The 15,482-nt window shown below is 39.4% G+C and overlaps 1 protein-coding gene across 2 annotated transcripts in view; it reads right to left on the reverse strand.

Moving 5' to 3' along the window:
* The window catches only part of FGD6 (FYVE, RhoGEF and PH domain containing 6), a 67,813-nt gene that overhangs the window by 25,173 nt on the left and 27,158 nt on the right, over positions 1 to 15,482 (reverse strand). For both annotated transcript variants that reach the window (XM_048943800.1, XM_048943809.1), the window contains exons 4-8: positions 13,780 to 13,847; positions 13,657 to 13,687; positions 5,604 to 5,755; positions 4,646 to 4,802; positions 3,361 to 3,448 (exon numbers count right to left, since the gene is read on the reverse strand). In XM_048943800.1, the coding sequence (XP_048799757.1) occupies positions 3,361 to 3,448; positions 4,646 to 4,802; positions 5,604 to 5,755; positions 13,657 to 13,687; positions 13,780 to 13,847 (496 nt within the window). The remainder of the gene's footprint in view (positions 1 to 3,360; positions 3,449 to 4,645; positions 4,803 to 5,603; positions 5,756 to 13,656; positions 13,688 to 13,779; positions 13,848 to 15,482) is intronic.

Consider the following 15,482-nt stretch of genomic DNA (forward strand, 5'->3'; position numbering starts at 1 on the left):
TGTAGCATTGTAAATGGCACAGAAGTCTGACTAACACCCAAGCAAGTCGCAATCTCTGTTTCACAACTGATAGCAACCTCCCAGCTGCGGGATCACAACACAGCAAAGAGGCCATCCTAGCAAAACAAATCGTATCAACATATCTCCATGAGAAGAGAAAACCCATCCAAAATCCCTGGTCACCCAAATACTACATTTCATGCCATAGAATAACTGACTTCATGTAAACAAGATGCATGCATTAATTTACACAAACCACTTCAAGAGGAATACAAGTATTTACATTGGGAAATACTACTTCTCTGAAAGAGTGGTCAGGCAGTGGAATGGGCTGCCCAGGGAGGTGGTGGAGTCACAGACCCTGCAGATGTTCAAGGATTTTTTGTGTTGCATTTTGCGTTGAGGGACATGGTGAGAGCTATTGGTGATGGGTGGATGGTTGGACTGGGTGATCTTGAAGGTCTTTTCCAACTCTGGTGATTCTGTGATTCCATGAAAAGAACCACACTACCAGAGAAAGGCTTTTTAATAGAAAACATGCTAAATTTTTGTCTGACTTCTTCCTCTACTTATATTCTGAAGGCAGACCTTAAACATGTCTTCAGAAAGGTAGACTTAAAAATTAAAATTCATAATTTTGCTACATACCCCAAAACACAACAAAAATCAACACACAAGCATTGGTTTATGACAAATTGTTCTTATGCCTTCCATCCACCTGACAGAAGCCAGTAATTCACTTTTCCTTCATGCTAGAGGCCAGTAGCTATCACTTCTACTCTTCTGCTTCATTAACTACTTCTTGTCTCAAATTGTCCAATTTAATTACATTGAACTCAAAGCATTCATTCTCAAAATGGAATTGGCCTCAAGTCTGACAATTCTATTTCTGAGCTGTGAAAAAGCAGTGTGCGCTCAAAAGCGGATTTTTCAATCTCCCTCAGCCTCCCATCACTCAGCTGAGGATAACAAGAGACACCATCTCTCTCTCTACAAGCCTTGTGTTGTGAAAAAGAGGACAGAAACTTATCATATGACAGTGAAGTGCTTGCTTGTATTGTACAAGTCTTCTACTCAAACCAGATTTTCTGGAGGAGAAATTCACCTCACCTTCATTTCTTCCTGTTAAAAATACGAAGTCTCTAATTAACCTCCCCAGCAACCCAGTTAATATTTGCTGTATAGAGCTCAGGGTTATGTGGGAAAGTGGAATTTTCCTTGGTGGGATGGAAAAGCTGTATAATTAAATAGAAATACAGCTGAGTTGTGCCTCTCCTTGCCAGATTTCTAAGTCCACCTGCTCCTTTTGTTAGCACAAAAGCAACTATACTTCAGAGCACAGCAACAATCACGTAGCAGCAGGTTACTAGTACAAAGCTGTCCTACCGACACAGCATCTAAATAGCAAGAAATCCCTGCTGACTCAGGCCTTGCAGCTTCGTTTCCTGGATTGTTTTTTCTCCTCTAAGCCACTGCCCCCTCCTCAGCCACACACAGATGCCCATTGTCTCTGCCTGGGGCTGCTGCTGCATCACTGCAGCATCACTTTTGTTTTGCTCACTCCAACAGCAGAGCCAAATACTCGCTATATCCTCCAAAGGCTTTGTTCAGAGATAACTCAGTATTATACAGAGCTGCTAGAAGGTAACAATGTGGAGAAGTCATCCACTGAGATATAGGAGAGTGAAAATCTCAGAAGACGGTGTGAAATGGCGTGAATAATTGAACACAGCAAAAATGAAGGAGATCCAAAATAAAAGCCCCCTGCCACAGCATAATTCATTTCTTAGTCTGATCTCTTTCATTCCTCTCATGGGACACGAGAAATTTATTTTTCTAAAGCAGTAACCAGCACTGCAATCCAATTCATGTAAATAGCATGTGTGTTTACAGATTTTATTAAAGTTGGGTGGCCCCAGCCAGAACTACACATAAGCCAGTCAACAAAGGATGAGATTTTCAGGTCTTGTCTAAAACAGCTGCTCCCTGCCATAATGACAATTAACAGTTACAAAGAAGTCTCCTTCTACTTCATAGTAGTAGTGTTTCTGTGCCATTCATCACTGACATCTCTCACTTTGCTATGTATATTGACAAAGGAATTGCTCCCCTGTTCCGCCTTTTTATTGGAAACCTTTGAACTTATCCAAGGCATCTTCACTGATTGAGGAATATACAGCAAGCCTACACAATGCCTTGAGCCAGTGTCCTTATAAAATAAAGCAACTCCTCAAATGCCTTCTTGTGGTTTTAATTTTATCAATTAAAAGACACTAATATTTTCTCCCACAAAGTAGTTTGTTTGATAAAGGCTTTTAACCCCTTTCTCCCAACTGTGACTTCCATGAGACAATTAAAAAGAAAACAGTTCAGGTTAATAACTTAGCAACTTCTCCACAGCGCTGAAGTTTATATCTCCCACAGCATCACTAGTCTAAGTACTTGCTGGGGAAATGCCAACAAGCTGCTACCGAGCCAAACAAAGGGTCATACAGCATTTTATTTTGCAGTTACTGCATAAACAGAGGCTATTTTTAAATAGGTCATCAAGAAGCAACTTCCAAAAACAATGCCTTAAGTATTTCCAAATCCTTACAGGAGCCATCCCCCTCTTACAACAAACACATCTCAAAATACTTCACAAAGGAGAGGCCCACACCACTGCACTCCTTTTACAGAAAATGAAAGTACTGCATCAAGGAGACAACTTCCTCAAGGTCACCTAGACATGCCAGTGCCAAAGCCCAGGACAGAGCCCAGATTTTGTAGTCCTGTACCAGCTCATGCCCCTGCGACAAGTCTTGAGTGCTTAACAGTTAACATTTACCAAACCCACACTTCCTTCTTTTAAAGGAGAAAGGTTTTCAAAGTCAAAACACATGGGCAGGAGAGAAATGGAGAAACTACTTGCAAGAAAAGTTTACAGATGTGTAGACAAATCTTTCAGTTCCTTCTCCTTGTTTCTAGTTTTCCATACTACTATTTTCCATTAAAAGAAAAATAATAATAAATTCAAAAGGGGAGCTTTCCAACCCTCAGTAAGAAAATTACTGTCTTTAATTACCACAGAAACAAGCGAAAAACACCAACAATTTCATGTTTTCCAAGCACCACTGAATTTACCACTGGGGAACACACCACAACGCTGGGAACATTAGCATTTCACCTGTGAATCTTGTTGCAGTCAGTGTTACCAAAGAAAGCCTCCAAGCCCATGCTGCATTTTCAACAAAGCTTTATATAACTGAGGTCAGAGAAACATGCTTTGCAGATGGATACAACCACCCGAAAACACGTTTTCTGGAATACACGAAGACTGGTTTCTTAAGATTGTATTGTATTAAGATTGCTTGACTGTACCTGTCAAAAGGAGTCTGTACTGGGGAATCCTCTGAACTGGCTTGAGCAGATAGTGCTTGAGGGCCAGACTAGCACAGCGGGGGCTCATCTGAAAGAAATAGTCAACATCAGCAACAATTCTATGGTAGTCAAGAGCTCCAGTAAAAGCAAACTGAACTACAAAGAGTTGTCGACAATATCAGATAAGCTGATCTTAAAGGTGTGACTACTGTAGCTTTACATTGCACCACAAAGCAAGTATTTCCCTGTGTGGAAGATGTATGTAAAATTAATCATGAGTTAAAAGACATCAGTAGGCATCCATACTCTCTGTGAATTCAAAATAGGTTATTTTGCTTATAAAGGAGAGAAGTGGATCCTCCCAGAAATAAAGGAAAGGGCAGTTGCAAAGACATGCTAATTTGTAATCACTGTAAATGTCCATTAGGAGGAAAGGCAGAGAAGAGAGCAGTAATCACTCAAGGAGTTGTAATTAATCCAAACATCTAAAGACAACACACAATTAAAAGATCCATGCTTTAAAAAAAAAAAAAAAAAAGCAATTATCTTGAGTTTGCCTTCAAAATAACAAGTATCAGAAACACTGAGTCCTTGAAGACTTCTTACTGCACTTGTGGACTCTACCTCAAGCTCTTCCTTTGCCTGCTCTAAATAGCCTTTTTAAGGATTTGTAAACTAGCAGAGAAGAGATTACTCAAGGGGAAGCTTGCATCATAGGAGGTAAATTCATAGACTGTGTGGATCGTGTTCTGATCTCCTTTCTGATTTAAGAGGATTATGTAAAAAATCTGGCATTGCTTTTAGTGACATGAATCAGCTTTCAACTGATTGTTGCATGGGCTGGATTTAAAAGCTTCTACAAATATGTAGACTGTTAAGAGTCACTTTTGTATGTTTCTAACTGAAATGAAATATGATTCCCATGAGTAAGCTACTACCCTGTATTGTGGTGGAAAAATCGACCTGCTTAAAATAAGACAGTTAATCATTGCATTATGGTCAAGAGACCAAGCCCAGAAAAGCAACTGGTGATTTTGCTAGTATGCCTTTGATACAACTTGTAGCAAGTACTGAATTTTATGAAAACGAAAGTCTTTTGGCAGCCAGCATCACTAATTACTTTGGAAAATATGAATGTCTTTTCACTTTCACCCTATAAGGGCGCAACCCAAGACCCAGCAGAAAAAAAAAATCAAATTAGAGGATGGTCTCTAAAGTCTTACGTAAGAATGACAACTGCTAAAAAGTTACAAAATAGGATATATGTTAAAAAAGAACACAGTACCTCAAAGTCTTTCACTACCGAGGCAAAACCTGCATTCTTCTTACACTGTTCATCTAACAGCGCAATATTTTTATCAAATTCTTTGATGTAAGTTGAGTACATCTTTAAGTAGGGGCCCTTTTTCACAAATATGTCAGCAATTCTTTGATGTTCAAGCCTAGAAACAAGAACAGAGCAATTAGTCACAAAAAGGTATACATGCTAACCTTGCAGCAAGACATCGATCATCTTCACGGTAAGATGTGACAGTTGATTTCTGAACAAAAAGCTTACAGTCCAGCAGACAGGCGTTCAGCTTATGAGCTATTCTGAAAAGTCTTACCAGGCACACTTCTGCATGCTAATTTGGAGTTAGATCGCAACCACTTGATTCACAGTCTGCTCTAAATGATCTGGAACCATTTGAACACATTAATACAAGCTGGATTTCCAGGGAAACGGATCTTCAAACTTCAAGATGGTGTCTCTCTCAGGATTACAGTCTTTACTCATTTAAGTGCCTCTGTCTGTACACTTTCTTTGGCTGGCTTAGGTCCACCCACCAGTGTAACTGAGAATGGACTTCAGCAGGACTGCCCATCAGCACTGTCTGGTTAGTAAACTTCAACGACCTTGGAAAGGCAAATCAATTTCCATAAAAGCCTCCTGTTCCTCTCATGCAGTCCATTTATCGTGCCCACGCACATGCAGAAACAAGAACTTTCAACTGAAACCTATGTTTTAAACAAAAAAGTGTGGTTGCTTAAAGCATGTGCTGACATGCCTTCTGGATGCCCCTCAGTGCCAAATCAAACAGCAAAACGGAAAGGTACCCCTGTACCTTCAAAGCCTATTCTGTCATTTATGAAGGCATGTGAAAAACAAACGAGAGTCAGACTGTGGTCACGTGGAGTCTTTAAAACCCCACAGACAAATCTTAACAACATCAAAGGAGCGGTGCTCCTTCACTGATAGTCACCAATGAGACAATCGCTCCTCCAGCTCCCTCAGGAGGTCCCGGTTGAGCTCGTACAGCTGAGGTAGGTAGTACAGGATCTGATTCAGGATTCTGTCCTCAATCACAGGCTTCCCGAGCTGCCTAGAGGCGTGTGCCACCGCGTCCCGGAAATCCTGCCGGAGCACAAAGAGAAGCCCTCACCATGAGCCAACGGCCTTCAAAGCACAGTGCAGACATCAGTGTTTTCTCTGCAGACATTCCAGGCCCTGCTCTCTATTACCAAAGAGAGGAGGGTGCCATCTGGGTTATGTTTCCCTGCAGCTTCAACTCACTCCCTTGGGTCAGCCTTAATCCCTTCAGTTTGATGCCGGAGCTTGACTCTCTCACTCCTGGACATACTCTGTGGAGGTTGTTCATTATTTTTTAAACACACCCTTAAGAAATGAGCTGATACTACACATGAGGAAACTAGAGTGAAAAAGCACTTCTATCTGCAAAGGTATTGGTCGCCTTGAGCATCTTCTTGCTCAGATTTGGGTCAAAAAGCAAAAACGTTACATCAGTCAATGCAATCATAATAATCATAATCTAAAACCATATTTTTTGTTATTTGGCAGTTATTTACAAATGCATTCTAGGAAGATGTGCTGCCTGGATTAAAAATGCTGTGTCACAAGAACTTTCTATACGTAGCAGGAAAATACACATTAACAAAGAGCTATTTTAACAATGCACTGGAACTGTGAGATTTCAAATGTTGTCCATTATCAAAATAACATTGCTATCTTCAAAACATTTCCAGGAAGGAGCAAAACTGCATTAACCACTGAAGGGTCCTGGAGTATTTTTATACTTCAACCAGCTCTCAACAGGGCAGAGCTAAGTTTATTGGCCCTTATTAAACTACTCAGAATTAAAATCTTGGCCCTGGTCAAGTCAGTATGGCTAGGATTGTACACATAATGAAATGTGGGATCCATTAGGCAAGGTGTTTTCCCTGATCACAGAGAATTTCCAAAAAAAGATTTAGCAATTCAGCATTTCACTCGAAAAAAATAATCAAAAACATAACTTTAAAATGAGAAAAAAGAAAATCCAAATATCTATTTTATCATGTCTCACTTGAAGTTGGGCATCAGCATAAAACAGTTTGTAATAGCTCTTCTTAGTTTGCATCTGCTGAAACCTAATAATGCACGCAAAATCTATAGGTGACCCGAAAAAGGTGACTATATGGCATGTTCCTGTGTGCAGTGATGAGGCACATTTTTAAATACACATGGGGTTCACATCTGGCTTTGAAAATTTGTAGGGTTCTTTGGTTAAGATAAAAAAAAGAATGAGGCTCACACACACCCAAGTCTACCGCTCCAGGTCTCACTGGCTATCTCATCAGCCCAGCATCTGGCACTATTTAGGGTTTGTCAGACTCCAGTCTCAGCTTTCTCCTGGCCTCTCCTCATTACATCAGCAAGCTCCAGACAGCTTCTTGCTCTGTGACCCTGGGTCGGGAAGGCTGCGCCAGGGCACAGTTATGACAAGAAACTGAAAAGAGATACAGGGCGATGGCTGTGATGGGGAAGGCTGAGAACTAAATGCAAGGGAGTTAAAAAACAGATGGCGTTATTCATATGGAAATGCTCTGTTTTACATCCTCTGTGTAGACTAGTGACACATGGGTTAACTACCAGCTGCATCTTATGGGTTTTTCTGACCCTAGGGCATTGCTTAACACTGAAATGATACATGGAATTACAATGGCAAAAGCTCAAACGAGGCCTTCTGAAGAGCTCCATGCAAAATGCACCATCATATTATGATAATATTCCCCTCAAAAATCCCATGCACACACAATATACTGTATATGCTCTGCCATGGGGTGGAACAAGAATTTTCTCCGAGCACTATAAGCCTACTTGCATGATGAAAAGAAAAGTGGTTTTGTCTGTAACGAAATCAACAAGCCCAGCTTTTCCCTGGCCACACAATAAATGGCGAGCAGGGAGCCAGGTTTAAGCACCAGTAGATAAGACAGGAATGTCACTTGTAGTTAAGAGCATTTATTTAACTTCTAGATATAGCATTCAAAGAGCCTGCAGGATGTTTTTCAAATGCAGGGGGTTTGGGTTTCTCTATTGGCTTGATCCAAAGTCCATCAGCCTCTCTGGGCTTTGGATCATGCTGTCAAAGACTGCGCCATGAGCACAGCCAACCAAAACTTTGTTTTCTCACCCCTGCTTCTCCCTCCACAACCAAGGAAAGGGAGGAAGCCCTGCAGAAAGGAAACAGAGGGAAGAAAGATAACGTGAAGCTTTCAAATGATGCAAACCAGACTGCTGAACAACAAAGGCGATAAACTTCAGAGCTTTTTTTCCCCTTCTTTTTTGGAATCATCAAGTCTCCACTTCATAGGCGGTGCAATGTATTTGTCACTGTAATCATACTAAGATTTATTTATAACCTGGCAGTGGGTGTGAAGTAACTGTCATGCCAAGTTCATCTCGAGATAAACCTGGGAGGTGAATGCAGGGAGCACATGCCTGAGGAGAGGGGGTAGGAAAGCCAAACAAATGGAGCGGGTCTCCAGCTAGCAGTGCTGCCATTCAAGTACTGCCTTCCCAGAAAGCAATTCCTCATCTAAAAGGACCAGAACCTACAGCGGCTCTGTTTTAATTACTAAACATAAAACATATTAACCTAAATAGTAAAATCTGAAATTTTACTCCAAACGGCAGAAGCTATTCAGTCAAGTTCTTTTTTTTCATATGGGAAAGTTCCTTTCTTACATACAAGTGGCTTCAAAATTAGAAATTACAGGAATACCAAGTTAACACACCAGCACCTAATTCCTTCTAAAACTAAATCTGTGCACCAGATTCATAAAACCAGAATAAAAACAGAACCACTGCTGCAAATAATACACGCATTGCTCTGATATCTATAAATACCTACAAAAAGTGGCTCACGTTACAAAGATATTTAGCATATAGTACTAACATAATGCTGCTGACAAGCACTGCTTTCTTCAGTCTGCTCAAAGACGGCCACCTGAGCTGCCCTAGAAATTACTGTGTTGGAAGCAGTGCAGCAATTCACCACAGTTAATTTTAAAGCAAGGTTTTATAATTAAAAATGAGCCTTCTGAATACTCATAAAATTCTTTGCAGTACTTTGGAATTAATGTGCTTATTTCACTAAAAAACACCACCTGCAACTCTGGACCAAATATTTCATATGCTGTATGACACAAAACAAGAGATTATGAATCTGAAACTGGGATGATTCATACACTTTCAAACTTACTACTTCCTTTCAGAAGATGAGAGGCTGTTGTACACTTCCTGAAAACTGCTTTTTGAACTACTGGGTTCGAGTTTCTACATCAAATTCTGGTCCAAAGGTAATCACAGAATCATAGAATGGTTTGGGTTGGAAGGGACCTTTAAGATCATCTAGTTCCAACCCCCCTCTTAGTGGCAGGGACACTTCCCAATAGTCCATGCTATTTATGCAATGGCAGTTGCCTTCACCCAGACACTTGAAGAGGATGGCATCCATAACCATCCCTGGAAAGTGCGTTCTTCCCAAACCACCCAAAATAATCTCATTCATTCTAGACTAAGACAGCAGCCCACTAGGTACTTCTCCATATGAAAATCTAGTTCAAGCAGTTTTCTGAGAGTATGCCTTTTTGCTGAATTAATGCCTGGTAAAACATTCTCAATTCAAAAACCTCAGAGAATTTTATTTATTCTATCAGTATGCCCCCCTGCTAGAGCTGTTGCAGTTTTTAAACAGAAGAAGGATACCAACATTGCTGTTTCTGCTTGACCCTCTCTCCTTCAACCCCTCCTTTAATGCAGTTTCCTTAAATAAGCAAACAGCAGTGATATCTGAAATAATTCTGACCCCATTATGAATCATTTATGCCCAGCCCACGCACTTCCCCTCTGCAAAGGCCCTGAGTCACAATTCCTCTCTTTCCACTGGAGGATTCCCAGTGCAATGCCAAGCAACCTGCCCATCTCAGCAAAGAAGGAGCAAAAGTAGATGTTTAGCTGTGTACTAACAGGACTAAATTCCCACTCAGTTGCTGACTGATTAACTGCACCTTCCGGTATCTAACATCTGAAGGAAGACAAGTCAAAATGAGTGAAATTAAACTTTCATATGCATTTAACAGGAAGAGAAAGAACAACATCATCTAAATTTGGCCACATATTTTACTCCTAAGGTTTCAACCAATATTCATCTTGGATCTGTTCTCCTAGAACATACCATCAGCAAAGCAAAAATAAGCCATAATCTCTTCTTCTGAAGTATAACTCCAGCTAAATACACCTGCAGATAGCTCAAATATCAGTTTAATTTAAGGAGAAAAATATCTTTGCACTTGGACACTTTTCAAGGAACACACACACACATCCTATGGGGAAAAGAGCAAAGTTCCCTGTTTGCATTCCAAGGAGCAGCCAGTCTGCTGCACTGTGACAAACTGTAACAGGGCTGCCAGGAATACACTTGCATTTCAAAACATATTTAAAGCAAAATATAACTAGGCAATCTTAACTACAACTTTATAGTTAACAAAGATTGTGAATAAGCATGGATCATGACATCTCACAAATCCATGAGGTTGCTTCTGGAAAACTGACAAGGAATTCCATACCTTTTCTCCATAAAATCATGTACAAGTTTTTAATAACATAATGTAGCTATTTTTACAACAATTATTTGACTATGACATATTCTAAGCAAGAGTGAGTAAATGGACCAACGTTTCCTTCCAAATCAGAACTATTTCATCAGCCTTTTCAACAAGATAATGACAGATGCAATTCATTGTCAAATGCCTCAGTCAGAAATTCTAAACCACTTCAAAGACTAAAAATTCATCATGTTTTCACCTCAGACCAGTCAAATATCAAAGTTGGAAAAAAAAAAAAAAAAGAAAAAAAAAAAAAACCCAAAAACTGAGAGGTTGAGAGACAGGTATTTTTTTTAATATATAATTTTGCAAATGTTTTCTGAAAATGGAAACATATCAAACCAAAATTTCCCATTCTTCTAAGTGCCTCTTTAAGGACACAGAACAGAAAATAGATGTTTGACCTCTGATCTGCCTGCTGCAAAAAGAGGGTGACCTTGTGGCTGCAGAAAAGTTGCAGGTGCCTCCTGACAACCTCCTTCTGGCTCTCAGAGTCCTAATAAGGACAGAACTGGGATGTAAGTTGGAAGCGCTGACCTAAAGGCTCAGGCAAAAGCTTGCAGGCCTAAGCTTTCCTTTTCTAACATAGCACAAAGGAGCACACTGAGCTTTGCATAAGAAGGACCCATCCGAAAAAGCACATTTACTTGCTGGATCAGAAACCTCACTACCCATAGCACAGCAGGAAGGGGAAAAATCTAATAGAAAAGGAGAAAAAAGAGAGCAGTGGGTTTGGGGGAAAAAAGACCAAACATGTATTTACATATATACAGAAACACACATATATATATTTGTTCTTATACATATGTAGGAAAAAAAAGGATAAAAGAGCTGACAGTACCTAGGCCAAGCAGTGCATCTTTACAGTGACAGGGGTGGCTTAAGGATCTCTCTCACTTGTGCAAAGCAAAACATTCCCAAAGAATCCCATGACAAAGAGGCACAAAGAGCACTGGCCCTACGTTACTCCCACCCAGAATCGTGCCCTATTCCCTCACATCTCACATCCAGTTCACGGCTCCTTTCTTTTTCTCTGAGTGCCCCTAGGGAAAAAGTAACACTTCTCACTTCTCAGCCCTCCAGAAACTACACATGGGTGGCAACTCACAAAGATGCATACAGGTGTGTTGTTTTAAGTCCCTTTGTTTTCTGGAGTTTCTGAGCATTCTACTCAAATCTCATCCACTAAAACAGATTTACAATAATTACAGAAGTGCAAGGAATTCAAGATTGCAACTCGTGTTCGATTCCTCCCTCAAGCAAACCCATTTGAGAAAGCACCATTGTACCAAGCCAGTTAAAGTACATTATCTCTACTGTGACTGGCTTACTTCATGGTATAGAAATGTCTCCAAGCATTCATAATTTTGTAGAGATCTTTTGTAGTCTGCCTTCAGCAGAAGAAGCCAGGCATACTCACAAAGCACAGCAGTGTCCAGAGAGGCACCCTGACAGTCCAGAGGAGCTGCACCACCTAACACGACTGCATTAATATAAAAGAAAGAAAAGAAAACCCTCTAAAAAAATCAGTGGTGCTTGTAACCAGTTTGCAATCCCATTCCTACCATCTCAGCAGCTTTAGGTTCTACTTCAAATTCTTCAAGCATCAACAGCTCTGTTCCCTGGCTGTAATAAGAGCCACTATCTGCAGAACTGGCTTTGGTGATACAGACTGAACAGACTCAGCAGAATTAGTCACTACATGTCAGGTATTTACTTGAACCCTGGCAAAGAGTACAGAAGGTGTAATGGGGACTTACCTGACAAACTCAGCAAAGACCTACTCCTCACTATTCATAAAGTAGTAATAGCCAGTATGGGCAGAGCCCACGTTTTCAATTTGAGAAGTCTCTCAGTCTCCTCTGTTAGGCAATGCTGAATACATGCTGATTGTTACTTCTAGCCGACAGAAACATTTCTAACCTGTTGGTACTTGCCAGTTACAAACTAGCATACTGGTTTCATGTGAGCTATCCAGTAAAACAACACAAAACACTTCCCCGGAACACTGCATGTTTACAACGCTTGGACAACCTTAAGCTTACACCAGAAACTTCCCTAACTTCTATCTTCCTTTTCCCACATTATTCCTCTGTCTGTGTCCTCTACACGGACAGCCTTTGTTTCCAAGGGCTTTAAAACCCAGATGTCTCTTTAACGCATACAGGCATGGGGTATCAACTGCTTTGCTGGGAAACCTGCTCCAGTAAAATCCATACATGTTACCTGAAGCTGGATTTTCAAGAACTGGCACACTGGAAAGTGAAGACACCTTTAAAGCATAAACTGATACTGGAAAAATGTGATAATTAAAAACAAATAGCTTAAAAATTGTCTATACTCATTACAACAATTCTCTTCCTTTAATCAGCATTTAGACTTAAGTTTTCTACTACAAATAATGCTGAAAATAAATAATACATTGGCCACAACTGCCTGAGCTAGCATTTGAAAATCAAGCTTGAACAGGCTCAATTACTAATCAATTACAAAAACAGAAGGCAGAAGAGGAATCAGCAAGTGCTGTGGGAATTTTTTTTGTTTCCTTGAAGATCTCCACATTATAGCACTGTATACAATCATACATAAGAGTCTTTGTTCCCAGTTCCACAGAACATGCTTCTCAAGAGACCGACATGGACAAACTCATCTGTTTGTAATGCAACTACTTCTGGCAGGAAAAGTCACTGTGCTTGTACTTCACAGAGTGGCAAAATGGTACAAATAGATATAACTTAGAAGTTGATAGAAATCTTATCAAATGAAGCTAGAGAAAGCTAAAGCTAATTAACTTACTATTTTTTTCATCTTCTACAGAGCACATTTAACACATGGCTGGTTTGCATAAACGAGGATTAAATACTTAACCCTTGCTGTGGACATCATGTTGTGCGTACTGCAGTCACAGCTGCTATCAGAAAACAAGCACCTGCCAAAGAGCTGCAGCCTAAAAAAATACACCATATGACGGATGCAAGAGAAAACTAACTAATTAGGTTATCTAAATAATGCATCTTTTTACTTACTATTTTTAATGGCAAATTGGTCTCTTCCTCTCCCCTTTACTTTAAAAATCATTCTAACCAAAGATTCTATTTAGGTTGCTATGGTAGAAATTGGTTTATAGATATGGTGCTACTTAATATGGATATATCCATATATGTTAAGTATTCAAGCAGTATCCCCAGCTCAGCAGGAGGACTGCATATGTTAATAAAGGAGACACAGAATGAATCGTATTCATCCATTATTAAAAAAAAAAAAAAAATTTAAATTATGCAGACACTGCAGGAAAAAAAAAAATCACATTCACTACAATAAAACCAAAACACTAAACTTTAACAGAACAATTTTTTTAATACTTACTATGTGTAAGAGCTTTAGCACGTCCACAAACCTATCAGAAAGGCAAGAAAAAGCAGACAGTTAAATCTGAACTGCCCAATTAAAATAAACTGAGAAGCTGCTCAGCTTAGCATTGACACTTACACTTTCTCTGAGCTCATGATCTCCTTGGCAATATGGTAAACTTTTGTCTTCTTTCCAGCTGCCTTGCTCTGCAAATAAAATTGTATATTATACTGTTATTTCAGGCTAGTAGTTCTTCAAATCCAACATGATTATTCAGTAATTATTTCTAATAATAATAATAAGTGTAATAAGTGTTTTATACTGTTTGGAAATCTCCTGCCTTTCCTGAATCCATGTGAAAATCAATTTAACTTGTAGCTAGAAATAACACTAATTGTTAGCAGCAGTTTTTATATAACTGTCAGCCTTTCTACTTAACTGTTACAGGAAGCACTGCTGCCATAATGAATGAAGCAGTAGGAAGTGACAATTATTAGTTAGTGAAAGTAGTGAAGTATGGATAATAAGTGCATATCATACTTTTTTCCTGATTATTACAGCATGAGTAGTATTTGCACTAAACTCAAATGGATTTCTCAAACATCTTAAAAGAAAGATGGACTTTATTTATTGAAAAAGATGAAATGAAGAAAATGTCACCACAGAACAGAAAAGTCAGCTTCTGATAATTTACTAAACAAGTTGCTAGAATAAGAAGCAGCCTTGCTGTAAAGTTGTGTGAGCCTTATAATCTACTTGTGACATAGTTTAGATGTTGCTGGTTTTTACATACACAAATACAGCTTCCAAAAATCAAGGCTACTGTTCAACACCAGATAGAAATAAACAGGAATAGCAAAGCAAAAGGAAGTAGGTGCCAAGATGCAATTATTTTTTTCTGCACAATAACTCCCATGCATAATTTCTTTCAGATAAAATACACTTTTTTTCATCACAGCTCTCATGGTTTGCCATATGCCTCTCTACTGCCAGCTGTCACTACATCTATTACGTATTCAGGCTTCCATTTCAATGGGCTGGAAAGAAAGCATGGATGAGGAGGACTGAGACATCATAAGGTACAGAAAACACACACAATCAAAGTTGTGGGGAGGCAGTACTGAATATAGTAGGTACAGTCATTAAACAGTTATTTTGAAAATCAGGCCTCAGTGGCACAGCATATATGGAATTTTGTCTCATAAGCCCTAATGCTGCAAGATTCAGCTATGGTTATAATTCTTAATATTGTTTTTAATTTAAATGCAATTACCAGTCCCAAATTGCTAAATTAATTTCTAAACTCAGTAATTCAGTGTTGTATTTCACATATGCTAAATATATCACATATTTTCATTTATTTTATATACACACAGGGATTTTACTTCAAAAATCAAGCTGATTTCCAAAAAGTACTTAGATCTACACAAGTCAATCAGATGAAGGCAAGACTGTAATGCTCATCCTCAAGCCTCAGTGACATTTCAGACAGCACAGCTGATACATTCACAGCAAGACTGAATTCACAAACACTTCCATTATGCAAAGCAAGGTATTGCTGTGCTTCTGGCAGTTGCAAATTAGATGAAAATTAGTATTTTGAGAACAAGATGCTAATGCTAAACAACTACAACATGTAACATCACAGTCCACTTTCAGCTCCCTTTGGAAGCCATTTCATGTACCAGCTGGCACTGAAAAGACCACTTGGCATATGTTCAGCCAGAAGATCCTCTGAGCCTAGAGGGGTGTAAGTTAGGAAGATCAGAACTGGGCTCCCTCTCAGCCGCGCTATTGGAAGGGAGCCTTGTGACTTCTCTAACAGGCAAAAAACATCAAAA

This window comes from Lagopus muta, chromosome 1 (genome assembly GCF_023343835.1).
Source record: "Lagopus muta isolate bLagMut1 chromosome 1, bLagMut1 primary, whole genome shotgun sequence".
In the NCBI taxonomy this organism is placed as follows: Eukaryota; Metazoa; Chordata; class Aves; order Galliformes; family Phasianidae; genus Lagopus; species Lagopus muta.